The following is a 17000-nucleotide window of genomic DNA, read 5'->3' as shown; positions in this document are numbered from 1 at the left end:
CACCGATTCTTTCCCGTATGTTTCTGAAACAAAATGGGGCGGGTGGACTTTAAATGCTTCTAAAATTGTGACCTGGATGAAACATTTGCAAAATTTGAAATGCTAAAAATTTGGGGGACTGAATAGCAATCCATGCTGTTATTCTTAATTTACTTTTGATGAATTATTTTATATATGAAGATATCTCTTATACTGGGTAAGCTAAAAAGATTATGGTGTTGACTGTGAATATTCACATTTCAAAAAAAAAAAAAAAAGGGGAGGAGGAAAAAAAATAAACGTAAAAAAAAAAAATTGTGTTTTCTTTTCTTTTTAATCTGTTTCTTTTTTTTTTTTTTTTGTGGGTGTTCTATTCCAACAAATTCAGGACCAGAATTTCTTAGACATTTCAAATAATTTTTTGAGCGGTGCTTTTTATTCCGATGCAAGGCTTAGAAAATTGTACCTGATTTATTTAGGTAAAGTTCAGGAAGTTAACATTTGCGAAGGAAGTGCTAAAATAATCGAAGAGAACTGAAAACATCGAACTGTTTTCTCACACAATATTCAGTCACAATACATTGAAGGAGCCCCAGGTCACCTGTTAGACTCAAGAGATTTACATGTATTGAGCTTAGCTATATAAAAAAAAAGCATTAACATACAAAAGCACTTTCAAGTGTAATAAAAAATGTATCACTAGTTAAAATAGCGAAAGCCAACATCAGTAACAAGTTAGCTGATGAATAGTAACTAAGGATGTTTTCATTTCAGTTATTTTAATGGAGTTTTTTCGGTGGAAACAGGAACAGATAAAAAGATCTTTATATTGTAGGTGATCAATAGTTTCTCGATTTATTGTATAATTATTTAATGGATGAAAAGGGCAGGAAAACATTTGCCAAATCCATAGAACTGTAGACAGCATTTCATGTCTTGCACCCTAATGACCTAAAATGATCAGTATTCCTATTTTGTGAGTAGTAAGAACTGTTCACCTCACTGTAAAGTATTTAAAGGCATCCAGGTTAGCAGGCCAACATGAAATTGTGTCCTGACAATGATGTGGGCAAAACACACCAACTCTACTACTACTGCTAGAGAGTAGCAGCATATAACCACCAGCAGCTCATGACCATAGATACTGTACATTAATGTGCAGCGATACAACCTCATCTTATGTTAGAAAGTAACACAATAATAGCTGCTATAATAACAGATCCAACAGCATCTAGTCCAGCTTACTGTCTAGCAGCATGGAAACTTTTTTTCTTCCTTCTTCCCCTCAACACTCTGTCAGTACTTACACTTTGCCTTTGTTTGCAGAAAGTGATTAGATTTATTACTTGAAGTAAAAAGCCAAACAAGACACCTGGCGGTTCAGAGGCAGGATCTCATGCTCTCACTGCCACGTTACGGGCTAAATTAGAATAAATCGGGTGGGTTGCGTCAGGAAGGGCATCTGGTATAAAACCTGTGCCGAATCAAAAAATGTATGGATCTGATGAGCCGGTGTTTTGCGACCCTGAACAGGGAATTGATGAAGGACAAAAACTTGCTCCAAAATAAGATTTTGCCAGCTGGTCAGTATTTTATTTAATTTCAATTATTAAATAAAAATTCTTTCTTTTATTAATTTGGTGTACAAACTAAATTTTGGTGTAAGTCTATTTATATAAGTTTAGTTTATATGTAAGTTTATTAATAAGTCTATTTTTACTATTCTGTCTGCTGCTACTTCCGTGAGCATGGAGCAGTGTAATGCCTTCCCCTGTGGGCCTCCCATTAGCGTTTGGTGTAGTTCCCATTTTTGACCACTAGGTGCAACAATAACTCAATGCTGCTAAAAGGGCAAGACGTGGAAACGTGAGCAGCTCACTGGAACATCGGTTATATATCTGACAGATTTTTTCTATTGTTGGCCGTTAGTATTTCAACAGAATTTACAATGCACTTTCGAATAAAGATTTTTTTTACAGCACGTGGATAGACATATAGAAGAGCCGCTACTTATACAAATACTTGAATTTTATATTTTCAGGTTTCAAACAAACGTGCTCATCTTGATAAATAAAGCTCTGCAGTATTTCAAATTGTTCCACAAAATCCACAAGATTCATCGAATGTTCAGGCAATCAGTGAATCCCAATCAAAATCATCCTGAATCTCTTCACTGTTGCTGTGGAGCTGCTTCATTGGGGGTCGATGTCGAGGTGTCAAAGGCTGTGCTGGAATAGCTACAGACGAGAGAAAAGAGCAACGTTAGACTCGGCTTGAAAAGCAGAGACTCCGACGATCTTACGCCGACATTCAAAGCCTCTGTAAGATCCAATGTGTAAAATTCTGTTAAAATATGTGAAAATGAGACAAAAACACCCAAGTGTAGAGAAAACATCACAATAATTCCTGTTACCATGATGACCATAAAATGATTGGTTCATTCTTTTTTAGCAGCTTGTTTATGATAACATTCTATTGCTTGTTTAAAGAGACATTTTCACCAACTAAACGACTTTGCATACAGTGCCCCATAAACTAGCAGTGACACTAACTCCAGGATTACTGGGTCCTACAAAACAGGCAAAAATAAATTTTAAGAAGAAGAGAAGCCGATACAGAGATATTTTGTGTTTGTTTTTTAAACATTCTTATTTATTATTTATTTTATTATTTTTTGAATTAATTTATCTATTTTATTAATTTTGTTTTTTATTCATTTATTTTTATTTATTTTTATGCTTTTGTTTTGCCGGTTTCAAAATGATCTCAACCTATACAATAAATGTTTAGTGACGCCCCTGTAAGGTTGAGGACAGTTATAGAAGGATCCTGTTGAAGACTGTAAATAATACATTTAACCGAAAATGTTAATAGGAACAACTGTTACCCCTGCACATTTGTGCAATTATCTAATCAGTCAATCAACCAATAGATACGGGTTCAGGCGACGTTCACATTAAACTTCAGTATGGAGGAAAAATCTCAGTGGCTTAAACCATGGCATGGTTGTTGGTGGTCTAAATATCTAAAAATCCTGAAGCTGATCTCCTGGGAGTCCAATGAGAGCTGACATTGGGGCTAAACCTAACTGGAAGGCTACAGTAAGGTAAGTAAACACTCATTACAACCATGGTGAGCAGAAAAGCATCTCAAATTTGCCTCAACAGACAGAAAGGTTTCAATCAATTCAAATAAACCACTGTACATCTGTGGTGAGCAGAAAACATCTCAGACCACAACTTGAGGAAGAAGACCACATCAGGTTCCAACACAGTCAGGTATGCTGAATCTGGGCAGCTGATAATGGGAAAAACTTCATATGGTCTTTATTTAATTTTCAGCTGTCTAGTTTCAATGAGCCTTTGCTCAGTGTGAATAAGCAAGTGTACAGGTTTTTAAACCTCACAGACATGATCACATCTCTAGCTGATTCCATAGACTTACCATTGGAAGGCAGAGGCTGGCTAGCAGCTGGCTGGCCTTCGAGGCTCCTCTGGGAATTCTGGCTGTGGCTTTGAGGTGTTAAAGTTTTCCTTTGGCTCTGAACAGACGGAGCACCGCTACAGTGCGGGAGCTGGGGAGGTAAGCTGAGTGGAGAGGGCTGTGTTAAATGCGACAGAGTTGGATGAGAGCCCGGTGGCATGTTGGTAAGAGGTGAAGCTATCTGGTGCAGAGAGGACGAGCTGCCAGACACAGAGCCAACGATGCCCCTGTGAGTAAAAAAACGGTTGAGCGAATCACACAGCGAGGTGAAGACAACCGGATCCAGCGCCCAATCACAGAGTTCTGCCTGACGCATGCTCGCTACCAGGTCTGAAACACAAAAGGAATTGTGTCTAATAGTACATCAACACAATGCAAATCATTCATTCATTCTCAGGCGTCATTGGGCATCCAATGCAAATCAATACAATCTTATAAAAAAATGTATAACGCTACCATCAACTGACCAGGGTGATTGCTGAGGTCTATATTAGACCAGTCCAAACTGCTAGCAATTCTGAAGCTCTCTCTTAAAGACTCAGCATTACTGAACCAGTCTGCAGGAACAACTGACAAAAAAAAAAAAAAAAACATGTTTTATTGACTTTTAAGAAACGAATATGCAAACATGAATTTGGTGGGCTTTACCGTTGTTGTGGAGCAGTCGATCAGGCTCAGCGTTTTGGTTAGGTAGGAAACTCGGGTTCGGGTTAGGGGTGAGGCTGGTACCGGTGTTTACACTAGTGATCATGTGTGTAGGTTGATTAGTGCTGGGGCAGGGGTTTGGTGACAGAGGTGGCAGCGTTGGTGTGTGGAGCGGTGCAATATCACCCGGAATACCAAGCAGACTCGCAGCATCCGCTGCAAGAAAGAAAACGTTATTCTCACTATCTAGAATCCTTAATTCACTTATTAAGAACAAATCTGTGTACAGATACAAAAATAAACACCCCCCCTGGAATTTATTAGATTTGTCAGAATAGCAAATAACTCATATTCTTCCTGTAAATATTCTAAAAATCCAAATCTTCACATCGTCTCTCAGATTTTACCAGTGGCAGTAACTTAACAATGGATAAATAATGAGTATTTTCAGGAAGACTAATTTTAAGATGAATTCCTTCCTTCCCTCCTTCCATTTATCCATCCATCCATATTTCATATGTGATTTATTGTGGTCTAAGTTCAGGTGGATTCAGAGCTTTACTCAGGAACACTAGACACAATGTGGGAATACACCCTCACTGGGATGCCAATCCACTGCACGCAACCATACACACACGTTCACACACTGGTTTGTCATCAGGTCAATTTAGTGTAGACAATCCACTTATGGCTACTGGCTTACTGTTTCTGTGAGGTGGGAAAACCCAGAGAAAACCCACACGGAGCAAAATTCCGCACTCAGTTACCCAAAGTCGGGATTAATCCAGGAGCTATGCATTAACAATGCTGCACCACATTATCCCTCCATTTTCTCGCAGGAAACCTGGGGTCTATCCCAGAGGGCTCTGGGAACAAGGTGGGACACACCCTTGGCTGAGGCATTAACCCATCACATTGTGCAATCACACACACTCACACACTCCAGACAATTTATAGATCCCAATCAACCTACAGAACACGTCTTTGGACTGACAGGTGAAAACTCCCAAAGCACAGGGAGAACATGGCAACTCTGAGTACACAGAACAGAGGCAGGAATCAAACCCCCAACCCTGAAGGTGCGAAGCAAACACACTAACCACAAAGCTACCACACCTTTTGCCAAATCAATGAAAACCAAATGAGGAAAAAGACTGATCTAGTTTTCACACTTTACTCACACTGTGAAGTGACTCTCTCTCTCACAGAGCGACAGAGAGACTGAAATGAAGTGTAGAGGTCCGGAAGGTTAAGATCAGAGAAGGAGAAGCGCAGCGGCTGTTCAGTCGATGGGACGGAGGCAGTAGGGGCTGTAGTTAACGGGGCAGGGGGTGGACGCTGCTGGAAACCAACAATATTAGAATCAGATTCATTTGGAAATCAGAATAAAAATCTGTTAAATCCTCAGCTCTTTATTTATCATCATCCATCATTTTTTTTATTTATCCAAAAGGTAAAGCTACTGTAAACTTGAGAGAATAAAGCATCATAGCATTGGACACTGACCGACGTACCTAGAACGCTGCAGATAAGCATTTGGTTTAGCGGTTAAGTGTTATTTTAACAGCAGAATATAGTTTGGTTTTAAAACACACACACACACACACACACACACACACACACACACACACACAATGTGACGGATGTGGTAGATGGGAGACAAAATGACACCTTTTTTTTCACCTCTTTCACTTTGAAACTTTTTTGGGTGATTTGTGTAATCAATTGTTCCTGTGACCTTTTTTTCATTTCATTTTTCTTGAGCCGAGTCATTCCACGTATTTCCTTTCCAAAGGCTAATTTTATTAAAAGAACAGAGAGGAAATGTCACCAGAGAAAACTATGTGTAGTGCTTGGGTTTGTTCCAGAAAAGCAGGATTTCCAAGATCTTGTTATTCAGAAAGCATTAACATCCAGATTAAGATCTGTTTCTCTTACATATTAAAGGCTGTAATCCAATTTGAGGTAAGCTTGTATGCAGTATATGGATCTCAGACAATAATACTCTAGAATAATAATCCTCTACTCAGGGATGGAGTTATGCATGCAGAGGTGAAGTTTGAAAAAAAATCAAAAGGTGTGTCTCAGTTATGCATGATTCTGACCTTGCGATCTTAATTCTTTTTAAAAGGCAAAAAAAAATTGAATGGCTTTGTTGTGTCTAATTTAAAAATTTACGTAGCTTGCTAGGGGCCAAATTTTCATTAAAAAAGTTTTGTTTTTTTTCTTCACGCAAATATGTATATACTCAGAGTAAGTGCTGATATTAAACCCATTTCTGCTCTCTGAGATGCCTCAAGCGCTCGTTCATAAACATCTAAAATTTGAAGGCGTTATCTTCAGCCGCTAATATTCTGTGTAAGGTTATTCCAACAGAGATAAAAACATCTCACACTGAAAGCCAACAGTGTTCTGATTCATTTCATATCAGACTTCTGTGATAAAATAATTCATTTGTTTATACTGACTGACAATATCTGATAAGTCTTACACCAGCGTACTGATAAAACAGGTTCCATATAATTTTCTGATGGATATCAAATAAAGAGCTGTATTAACTCCAGTACCACTGACTAACTGTTTGATTCAACCGTGACAACATTTCCACCTGGAATGGCGTTCGAGACCGATGTTAATTACACGAATATGACATTACTAATGAATTAATAGTATTGTCCCTTTAAAACTAACCGTATTTTTTGCGCTGAGGACATTGATCCTAATCAAATTCACCGCTCACTGTGAGGACCACATGTTTTTAATAGATTAAGTTATAAGTTGAATTAAATGAAATCCTTATTCACGTCTGGATATCAACATTAATCAACAAAAACATTATTTTACCTTACAACGCAAGTAAGAGAACTGAAAGCAGGATAAATGATTTCATTCGATCTAAATGTATAAGAATGAATTTCTTTTTGAAATTAACTAGAAAGATGCTAGGTTTAGGTATTAAACCTGTACGTAACTGCAGTATTTAACAAGTACAGACACTTAAAACCTAAGCACATAAGTAAGAATTGCTTGTTATGGATCCTGGGTATTATGGATCCTTCTGCTTCCTAGTGCTACAAGGGAAAGTTTGTCATTTTCAGAGTCTCATTGTTTTTGTACTGTATGTCTCGCTGTAATGTTCCTTCTACACTTTCTCTCCTGCACCAAAAAAAAAATTCCTTGTGTGTGTGTGAGAGCATTTTCTGGCAATAAAGCACATTCTGGTTCTGCTATTATTCTGAAGACCAGAGAAAAAAAAAAACATCAGAGAGCAGTTTCAGACTTTTTGTCTTTGCTGCAAACAATAACTGATCAAATGCTCAGCCTTAACTGCGATTTGAGTTGAACTGTATTTTAGAGATGACATGTGAAGGGTGTGGCGAATTCAATAACTTTTTATTTCGGTTTATTTATTCGGCTATTTTTTACGCGTACTGTCTCACGTGTACATCATCTCTGGTCCTGTATGTGTCCTCTGTAAAACTTTAACCTTTATCATGTTATAAACACCCTAATAAAGATAGTAAGAGCAGAAACTGCAAGCACAGGTGATCAGTACCTTGCATGGAGGTGGAGACAGAGTAGTTTTGATGTCGTGCGGAAAAGAGTGAGGCTCCGCTTGACTGATGTGTGTTTTGTCCATTTTGGGTGGAGGATTTTCAGCAGCCTCCTGAAGTAGCAGGAAATGCATTACTTACTTAAGCCATTAAAACATCACCTAAGTTTGTTTTCACAAAATATTAAAGCCTGAGAACTCTACCGTCTCATCCTCGCTTGTAGGAAAAGGCCTTTTAACACCTCTAGACTGAGACTGATCAGGTGGTCCGTCCATGGTCCAATAAGAACCCTGAACACACACAAGAAAACATTTATTACTACAAACTCTTAAATGTTCTTACATTTAATTATAGAAAGATATAAACAATAAGAGTGCGAATGAATTGTCGGAGAATTGAAGAGTGTCTTAAACCAGTGGTTTTGAGATAACTGTCTTTCTGATTTAATGTATTTCTGTTCTTTAAATTACAAACGAATGCAAGATCAAATGTACATTAAGTTGAAGATGAAATAATAGCAACGAAATAATTGTTTTTTAAATATACAGAAAGATAAAGGGACATATATGAAGGCCAGAATAAATAAAATAAAAATACATTTTTTTTTATTTAATAATAAATAAATAATTAAACAAAAATAAAATAAAAATTATAAAATACAGTTTAGGTGGTAGTAAAAAGCCCTCCCATCTCCTGAGATTGTTGGTCACTGTTAAGAAAGCACTGATTGAGACTGTAGTCTGTGGATATTAAATGTCAGAATGTTTGAAATGTCACTAGGATTCTTAAAAGTCACCTTCCCAGGGTCGCTTTGTGGTCTTGGAACTTTCCGGAAACATTTATTCAAGGAGAGATTATGTCGAATTGAATTCTGCAAAGAAAAAAGTGAATGTGTCTGCAAAATTCACCAGATGTTATGGTACATATGCAGCTAGCTATAGAAAATAGTTATTTAAAACTATTTATATAAGTACCTTCCAGCCTCTTCCAGCTCTGCTGTAGAATGGAAAGGTGTCACTGATCCATGTGTAGATGTCATTCAGACTCAGCTTTCTCTCTGGAGCGGAGCTAATTGCCATTGCGATGAGAGTGGCATAACTATGCGGTGGTTTCCCTTTGGAGGAGTTTGGTGGAGGGGAGGAGATTGGGATGGATGGGGGCGTATCTTGTTCTCTTCCTCTGTCTCGCTTTCTCTCCCCTCGTTCTTTCCCTGAGCGAAGACTATTCATTCCCAGATTTGGGAGCCAGTCGATGCTGGTCAAACTGGAGTCCAGTTCTGATGTCATGGTCAAGGAAGTTGCTGCAATGCAGGGAGAATAAGGCATGAAGCAAGGTTCTGATTTGAGCCTGATAATGAAATGGATTTGATAGCGATACTGAATCCAAGTAATACAATAATATTTGCAAAGTTTGAGGAGCTAAATGATATCTTAGCTAGATTCTCAGCTTAAAAAAGATGAACAGAACTTAGAGTTTTCAAAAGAAGTCAGCACAGGACATGTTTGTATAGACAGGTGAATAGATTTTCATTATTTCCTTTTCAGAACCTTAACCAAAGAGAGAGAGAGAGAGAGAGAGAGAGAGAGAGAGAGAGATTGTGTGTCTGTGTGAGAGACAGAGAGAGATTGTGTGTGTGTGTGTGTGTGTGTGTGTGTGTGTGTGTGTGAGTGAGAGAGAGAGAGAGAGCGAGAGAGATTGTGTGTCTGTGTGAGAGAGACAGAGAGATTGTGTGAGTGAGTGAGTGAGAGAGAGAGAGAGAGCGAGAGAGAGAGCGAGAGAGAGAGAGAGAGATTGTGTGTGTGTGTGTGTGTGTGTGTGTGTGTGAGAGAGAGAGAGAGAGAGAGAGAGAGAGAGAGAGAGAGAGAGTGTGTGTGTGTGTGTGTGTGTGTGTGTGTGTGTGTGTGTGTGAGAGAGAGAGAGAGAGAGAGAGAGAGAGAGAGAGAGAGTGTGTGTGTGTGTGTGTGTGTGTGTGTGTAAGAGAGAGAGAGAGAGAGAGATTGTGTGTGTGTGTGTATGTGTGTGTGTGTGTGTGTGTGTGTGTAAGAGAGAGATAGAGAGACAGACAGACAGACAGACAAACAAACAAACAAACAAACAATAAAAACAGACAGACAGACAGACATGGGATACTTACCACTAGTCTGTCAACAGGCCACAGGCTTCACTGTCAATTTTTAATGCCGTCATCTGTTACACAGGACTGAAGCCGTTCGCTGAGTGTTTATTTTCCTTTCTCCTTTTCTTTCTCTCTTCCTCTTTCGGTTTATCAGTCTTTCATTTTCCATCCAAACAGTCTTGCAAGTTATTATTTATTTATTTATCCTCTCTCTCTCTCCGTAATGTTTGCTTAAACTAAAAGGAGGGTGAAAAAAATACACTCGGAAAAGTTGTTCTTTCTCTCTCTCTCTCTCTCTCTCTCTCTCTCTCTCTCTCTCCTCCCTTTCTCAGAAGCCCGTCACACTCTCCACCTTCAGTATTCCTGTTTTTATGGCCACGCCTCTATTCGGGTGCCGTCTGTCCCCTCCTTCCTCTCATAACCACACCCAATTTGTCAGTCTGGCAGTTTTTACAGAACGTCACACACTCCACCTTCAGTATTAGGCCACGCCCATATACAATCTGACCCCGCCCACATGTTTATAAACCCATTCCGTCTGCTGTTCAGGAAATTCTTCATATACCGAGATTGCACAGTACAGGTAGTCATACAACCACACTGTTTACTCTTCTGTACTTGTGTTTCGGATAATTCCATCTCTTAAAGCAAATTATTTCCATGAAAACATCACCAAACTGCTAAGATCTGTATAGTCTGTCTTGGTTTATTTATGTATGAATAACAATGCATACAGAAAACATTCTCTAGGTCAAAAAGAAGGAAATAATCAGTGTTTTAAAACTGAACAAAATCACTTTGAACAGAAATGCAATGATAATTCAACGGCCAGTGGTACTGATGCTTTTTCTTCTGTGGTGTAGTGTGATTTCTGCTACAGCGAGCTGAAGAAGTTGATGAGACCTGTATCTGGAGAAGGATGAGCTAAAAGCTTCTGGATCTGTAAATAGAGATAAAAAAAAAAAGCAAAAAGAGCAAAGACGCTGTATCAATAACCATGTGACAAACATTCATATGTACTTACTTCCTTATTCACTAACGAACAGGTATTCTGCAATGTTCTATTTTTCAAAAAGGGTTTCTAATTTTCCTACAGTTCCTAAACTCCATAAAATTCAAATTCATTTAAATAAGAGTATATATTAATGAGTGATGCATAAGCGCACAAGGTTCTATACTGGCCAAGCATCTATTAGGCCATTCAGAGTCGAAATCAGGTAACGCTCAGGATCTAATACTGGACCTCTCTCTCTATCTTCACTGTTTTTATGCAAGCTTTTTTGCACTGACACTTTAACGCTGGACTGTCACTGTCACTTTAACTCTGGACTTGCACAGCACAGTGCCACTTTATACACCATATACACTATTTACACACCATACTGCACCTGGGCACTTTAAGGACAATCTTTAAAAACCATACACATTTATGTATATGTATATTTGTGTATATGTATATACATTATATTTCCACTTATATTTTCATATTTTATATTGTTTTTTATATAGTTTATTTATCTATCTCCTTTTGGTTTATTTTTTATTTAAATTGCATTCCTTTTATTCATTTTGTTTATTTATTTTTTTATGCTTATATACCGGACAGATGCAAAAAGCATTTCACTGCATGTTGTACCCTGTATGTATGTGACAAATAAAATTTGATTTGATTTGATTAGATTAACAAACCAAAAACCATAACAGTAAAGCCAAAAACATAGTATCTAAAAACAACAGCAGCAAAAGTAAAAACAATTACGTCACATGGAAAGGCTAGGGCCGACGTCACATGCTTGTTGTTGATTGGCTACTGCACATATCAAGCTGAGAAATCATGGAAAATGGAGAGCTTAAGGATATCGAATTTACTGATGTTTATAATCATGCTATGCATTCTTAATCCAAAACCTATGCTACGCTGCTAATATGAGCCCGAAAGAAGGCTGGTGCTTTTGGAAGTTGATTTGTTTCTGAATTTGCTGTTGTGACTTTGGTTTGTTATTGTTTTTGCATTTACAGTCCACCGTACAGCATACTGTTTTTTTTTTGTGTAGTGATATGGTACCTCTTTAAAGTTGGGGTGCTTGGCATCCTGCACAAGTTGTAGCATCACACCCTCTGTGGTGGTGAGAAAAGCTCCACTCTGCTTTAGACGCGAGAGAGCAAACAGCCGGTCTGTCTGACTGAGGAGCAAGCGTGACGCACATTTTCAGCTCATCCATGTTTAATGCGAGTGGACTGAAGGCTGCATTGAAGCTATAATAATGCATGGGGTCTAAGTGAATTGTGTTACCTCCGAGATGAGACGGCGTCTGCAACGATGTGCACCTCCATGCCTCGATCCAGAAGATCGTATGTCGTACACTGCAAAGAGTTGGATAAAAGGACTCAAACTCTGCTGTCTATCCTTAAGCATACATCAAATATTGTACGTATAAATATAGCATAGTTTACAGCAATGCAGGCTTGGGCCTCAATGCCACACAGTATGGCCTGCTTGGGGCTCCCCAGGCTTTTAAGCTCATTCTCGACGCTCTCTGTTATCATTGAGAAGCGGGTTTTGGTGTGGGGTTTTAAATCCTCGGCACCTAAGTCAGACACAGTTGGACCCAAGCCTTTAGGGTACTGCTCAGTCAAGATTGGGGGAATACCCAGGACCCGACAAGCCTGCAACAAAGGAAATCGATGAGTGAAAAACATCTGGCTTGGGATCAGAGTTATTACACCATTAACTATGTATTATTATATGGGGTTCTCTTGTGGATCTTTTATCTTTTTGCAAGCAATTATTCAAAGATGTATAATATTCACAATATTTTTTGTATAATTACCTATTGCCTTTGAATATTAATATTTCAAGAAAGCAGTACGGGTAGAATATTCATAAACAAACAGCTCATTACAAGCTAATAAATTCTGTTTTAAAAACCTGGGGGTAATTCCATTGCTGCCTGTACAATACGCCTCACTGTGACTGATTATTCTTTGGGGTAATGAGAGGAAAATGAACATAATTTGAAATACATGTAATATAAATGTAAAAGTAAGACTACTAAACAATGTCTAGAACTAAAAGTGACCGTACATCTGTTAACTTAGCAGGTTAGCTAAGCGAACTAAACCCAAATGAGTGGTGTAAAGACACCTGTTTGACCGTATATTTATACATACTGTACACCAACATGCAGTAAGTATATCTGTTAACATTGCTTATTTATTCAGTAATGTTATTGTCAGTATTCAGTTGGCCAGCAAACCAAACTCTCAGCTGGAACTTCATAAGTGAAAGAAAGAAATGAACCAGCTGGAAATTAAACATGTAATGTTAAATTAATTACATACATTAAAGGGTACCTCATATAAAGTTAGTTGTTTGTTACTGTGTAAAGTTCATAGGTACTGGCTACAAACTGATGTTTTAATTCACGTTATTTAGCTTCTAAGGTGTAAACCAGAAAAAAAGCACATGTTGTAATGTTCGTAAATAATTTGAAATATTATTCACTTTTTTAGTGAATCTTAGAGTGAAAAGTTCTACACGCATGTTCAAAACAGGTTGAGTGACAAAATTACCTGAAGAAGTCTTGCTGCATTGTTCACAATATTGGAGAACTGGAAAATTGTTGGCCTGAACTTCTCTTGCATGTCACACAGCAAGAGCACTGAGCTTTTGGATGACAGCCTTCCTATGTGCGCCACTGAAAGAAATTTAATATTTCATGTAACTTCATGATGACAGACACATGTTGATAGAGAACTGTCATTGTTTGTTGTTGTTGTCGTTAGCAACGAGTCGAATATAGTTACTCCTGTTAGACCGATTAAATTCTGGATGCCATTCATGAAGAAATATAGGTGGCATGACACGACAAGATATACCTTTAATTTACGTTTATTTCACCGTTATTTCAATTTTAAAGGTAATAATGTGAGGAAAAAATACATAAAGTTTCAAAGCAAGTCTATTATATAGCTGAAAAAATTCACCCAAAAAAAACCTGCTTTCTGGTCTGCAATATTTGTTTGTATTTGGATTAACATCTTGTCAGTCCCTTCACCTACTCATAAATCAGTATCAGGATAGAAGTTTTTTGTTTATAGAGATGTCATTTGTCTTTTAAGCAGTTAAATGGCGGGTGTGATTAAAAATGATCTTATGTGATATCTGTATGAATGACAGCTTTAGTTTGCATTGTATTTGTAATTCAAGCACAGTAAGTGTTTTTATTTTTATTTATTTTTTTTGGGGGGGAAGGGGGGGGGGGGGTATGGATATAAAATCATTTTTTTTCATTCAACTCTGATCCAAGTCCAAACATTTGACCTTTTTAGAACCCTTACACTTTTACAGAAAGATTTTACCTTTATAGACACATACACTTGTAGGATCTCGCCTTTATTCCTGTGATCTTGTGCAACATGATGAAATTTGTTTCTGGTTAAGTTTCTGGTACAATCCATAAGTTGTTTTTGTTTTTTTTTATGTCTGATCTTGTGGTTAAACCTGCACCTTGACCCTAGTGCACAGTTCAGAAAATAAACAAAGCCTGGGCGAAGCACTTACTTACTATTAAAATGCACAGTGATCTTCAAAGCTTCGTGGAAAACTGGATTAAGGACAGATCACCACCACTGTCGAGCCTTAGGGATGAGCTCGGACATGTTGATAAAACACATGATTTCCTGCCCACTTTCAGGACACATCCGGGGCAGCAGCGCCTTCAGGTCACGCCTGCGTTCTTATCCAATCAAACGACAAGATTGAGATTGACAGCTGGGGCATTAAATCAGACGGATACACAATTTAACCCCTAAATAAACATCTTTCGGTGTGTAAATACATAAACAAGTGCCATAAAGCGTCCACATGCAATAGATGAGCCTGAAAATATGTTCATATGTTAACGCCTTTTTTTTTTTAAAGAAAATAATTTTACCTTGACCGAACGGCCATATGGATAAATATGTGTATATAAGCATATGTACGTACATATGGTGGCTTACTGTTTTTTTTTTTTTAATTAATGATAAAATGTATTACTAAATGTTATGCATATTTTCTCTCTAAGTCAAAGTATATTTACTTGAAAAAAAATTCGCCTTTCTCTCTGACCCGGAAGTGCTTGTGTGTGGTTGCTGATTTTCATAGATATCTACCATAGATATATACCACCTAGATGTCGCATTGTATACGGCAGTACATTGGAACGAATGCGTCAACTGAGCCGCCATCTTGGTACGGGGGACCCCCTCCTCTTAATGCATTAGCGTCAATGTAGGCAAAGAAATAAAATCACCATAAATCGTCATGAATGCCGTTTTCTAGTTTTTTTTGGTCGTTCCAACAGTCAGACATGTATTTATCATTAAGTCCAGAGAAAATTTAAGGTTTTGATATTAAGATAATCTACTTGTTCACAATATAATGCATAGTGCTAGTAGGTGTAAGTTTATTAGTTACATTCTTCCACTTGAGTAAACTTCAAATGAACAATCACTACTTACCTTATAGCCTACTGCATGTAACACTGCTACAATGGTGTGACTATACATGTTCATTTAAACATTTAAATTGTATTGGTTTAATATGATACACAACCAGTGAACCAGTCAGGTTCTCTCTGCTACAGTTCATTTCAGTTCCTTTGCCTTTACTTGCTGTTTCATTGCTTCACAATGTCAAGGCAATCTTCCTGTCTCTTGTCTCCAGGAATCCATGATGGAGTTCTTTAATGCTCACATGTGTTTTGGGTGGCCTAGTTCTGGCTCCAGGAAACCCAGTTCTCGCTGTGCAGATCAACCAGGACAAAAACATTGCTTTCCTAGAGGTGATTTAGTCTAGATGGAAACATGTTCATTTGTAACATTCTCTAAAGAAGGAGTCGTTTTGTTTTAGTTTCGCTCGGTGAATGAGACGAAGCAGGCCACAGCGTTTAATGGCATCATCTTCCAGGGACAGAGCCTGAAGATCCGCACACCACATGACTATCAGCCACTACCAGACATGACCGAGAACACAAGTGTTTTTGTGCCAGTTAGCGTTCATCTTATCATTCACTCAGCTGATCGAGTTCTGATACAATTTCTGTATGTGCATAGGGATTTGAGTGCCCCCATTAGGAATCTCAGATTTGCAGGATAAGCCACATAGTTTATAGTAAATAGTGCTGCTTTCATTTCTGTGGCTTCATACACTACTGTATGTCCACACAAATAGCCAGACTAACCTTCATCTCATTATACACATGTATTATCACAGTGTTCATAAATGTTTAAACAGTGTTCATAAATGTTTAAATTTATTAGGCATGTTAAAATATTGTGGCAGTTATGACTAGCACACGTCATTTTGATCCATTCCAGAGAATCTTTTGATTCCTTACCAAACAGATTTGTATTCAGCTTTCAGTCATCATTTAAATGATGTAAGGACTTCATCAGTCATTACATATTTATAAATTACAGACATAACTTTTCTCTAGTTCTCCAGCTACTTTCTGCAGTTCGTACTGAATCCCATGTCCCAGATCGTACAGAATCAGTACCGCTTTCTAACAGACTCAACACCAAGTCACCAAGTGACATGCTCCTTCACAGCTTGCACTCTAATGCAGTCAGGAAAAATCTGCCAAAGCAGTAACATGTTTCACATCTGTGCTATTTAAGTGAATGTGTTAGAACATTGCAGTGAATAAGAACTATAAGAAAGCATTGATTTGTTCATGAACAAACATCACTATGTGTTTCACATTGCTGTAGGGGCTGCATGTTAAATGATTGTGTTTCCATGCACTAAAGCTTTAGTTGTTTAGATTAGATTAGATTAAATTAGATTAGATTAAACTTTATTGTCATTGTGCAAGGTACATGTACAGAGCCAATGAAATGCAGTTAGCATCTAACCAGAAGTGCATAGATGGCTTATTTACAAGTGGCAGTGTAATAAATAAGGGTATGAGGTTATACAGAAGGTGTAGTAATATGTACATATAACTGAATAAGGGTATATATAGTGTGGTTTTTATATAAATATGATATAGTATGAAGTGGTATGACAGATATAGCTGTACAAAAGGAATGTCATTATGAATATATACATCTATATAAATACACAGACTAGACAGAATAAATATGGATGGACATACATAAGTGTAATGATTTGGTATAATGATAATGTTTTTGGGTGGAGCAAGGATGCATGGTTTTAAAGTGGTGCCAAATAG

General features: G+C 37.8%; 3 protein-coding genes across 5 annotated transcripts in view; 1 reads left to right on the top strand and 2 right to left on the bottom strand.

Annotated features, from left to right (window-relative positions):
- Positions 1 to 431: 431 nt before the first annotated feature.
- foxj2 (forkhead box J2) lies at positions 432 to 10106 on the bottom strand. 3 transcript variants are annotated; one of them, XM_060870569.1, is made up of 10 exons: positions 9796 to 10106; positions 8636 to 8961; positions 8458 to 8532; positions 7865 to 7951; positions 7664 to 7774; positions 5289 to 5448; positions 4111 to 4323; positions 3930 to 4031; positions 3424 to 3792; positions 432 to 2216 (listed from the first exon to the last, which is right to left on the bottom strand). In XM_060870569.1, the coding sequence occupies exons 2-10, from the start codon at positions 8945 to 8947 to the stop codon at positions 2107 to 2109; spliced, it is 1539 nt and encodes a 512-aa protein (XP_060726552.1). In that variant the 5' UTR covers positions 8948 to 8961; positions 9796 to 10106; the 3' UTR covers positions 432 to 2106. The 3 variants fall into 3 exon arrangements, with proteins under 3 accessions (XP_060726552.1, XP_060726554.1, XP_060726553.1); XM_060870571.1 differs by having other exon boundaries at positions 3930 to 4019; XM_060870570.1 differs by having other exon boundaries at positions 5289 to 5445.
- Positions 10107 to 10463: 357 nt separating this feature from the next.
- Positions 10464 to 14497, bottom strand: isoc2 (isochorismatase domain containing 2). Its single transcript, XM_060870572.1, has 6 exons — positions 14346 to 14497; positions 13351 to 13475; positions 12232 to 12444; positions 12071 to 12141; positions 11843 to 11960; positions 10464 to 10717 (listed from the first exon to the last, which is right to left on the bottom strand). Coding segments are annotated over exons 1-6 (594 nt in total). The 5' UTR covers positions 14347 to 14497; the 3' UTR covers positions 10464 to 10651.
- The window catches only part of u2af2a (U2 small nuclear RNA auxiliary factor 2a), a 6353-nt gene continuing 3778 nt past the window's right edge, over positions 14426 to 17000 (top strand). The window contains 4 exon segments of the mRNA XM_060870561.1: positions 14426 to 14513; positions 15408 to 15523; positions 15525 to 15605; positions 15674 to 15847. Of these exon segments, the coding sequence (XP_060726544.1) occupies positions 14426 to 14513; positions 15408 to 15523; positions 15525 to 15605; positions 15674 to 15847 (459 nt within the window).

The sequence above is a fragment of the Tachysurus vachellii genome, chromosome 5, assembly GCF_030014155.1.
Source record: "Tachysurus vachellii isolate PV-2020 chromosome 5, HZAU_Pvac_v1, whole genome shotgun sequence".
Lineage (NCBI taxonomy): Eukaryota > Metazoa > Chordata > Actinopteri > Siluriformes > Bagridae > Tachysurus > Tachysurus vachellii.
Note: the sequence above shows the minus strand (reverse complement) of the source record. Positions and strands in the feature narration are given on the sequence as shown.

Bases quoted from the DNA above. Each gene is read 5' to 3' on its own strand.
- foxj2 (XM_060870569.1), bottom strand. From the start codon at position 8,947: ATGACATCAGAACTGGACTCCAGTTTGACCAGCATCGACTGGCTCCCA. The intron at 5,449-7,663 runs GTACTGATCACC...GTTGGTTTCCAG, and splicing joins TGTCTCCACCTCCATGCAAG to CAGCGTCCACCCCCTGCCCC. The intron at 3,793-3,929 runs GTCAGTTGATGG...TTTGTGTTTCAG, and splicing joins AGACCTCAGCAATCACCCTG to ACCTGGTAGCGAGCATGCGT.
- isoc2 (XM_060870572.1), bottom strand. The intron at 12,142-12,231 runs GTAAACTATGCT...AACTCTTTGCAG, and splicing joins AGGCCCAAGCCTGCATTGCT to TGTACGACATACGATCTTCT. The intron at 10,718-11,842 runs GTACCATATCAC...CTCTATTTACAG, and splicing joins AGCACCCCAACTTTAAAGAG to ATCCAGAAGCTTTTAGCTCA.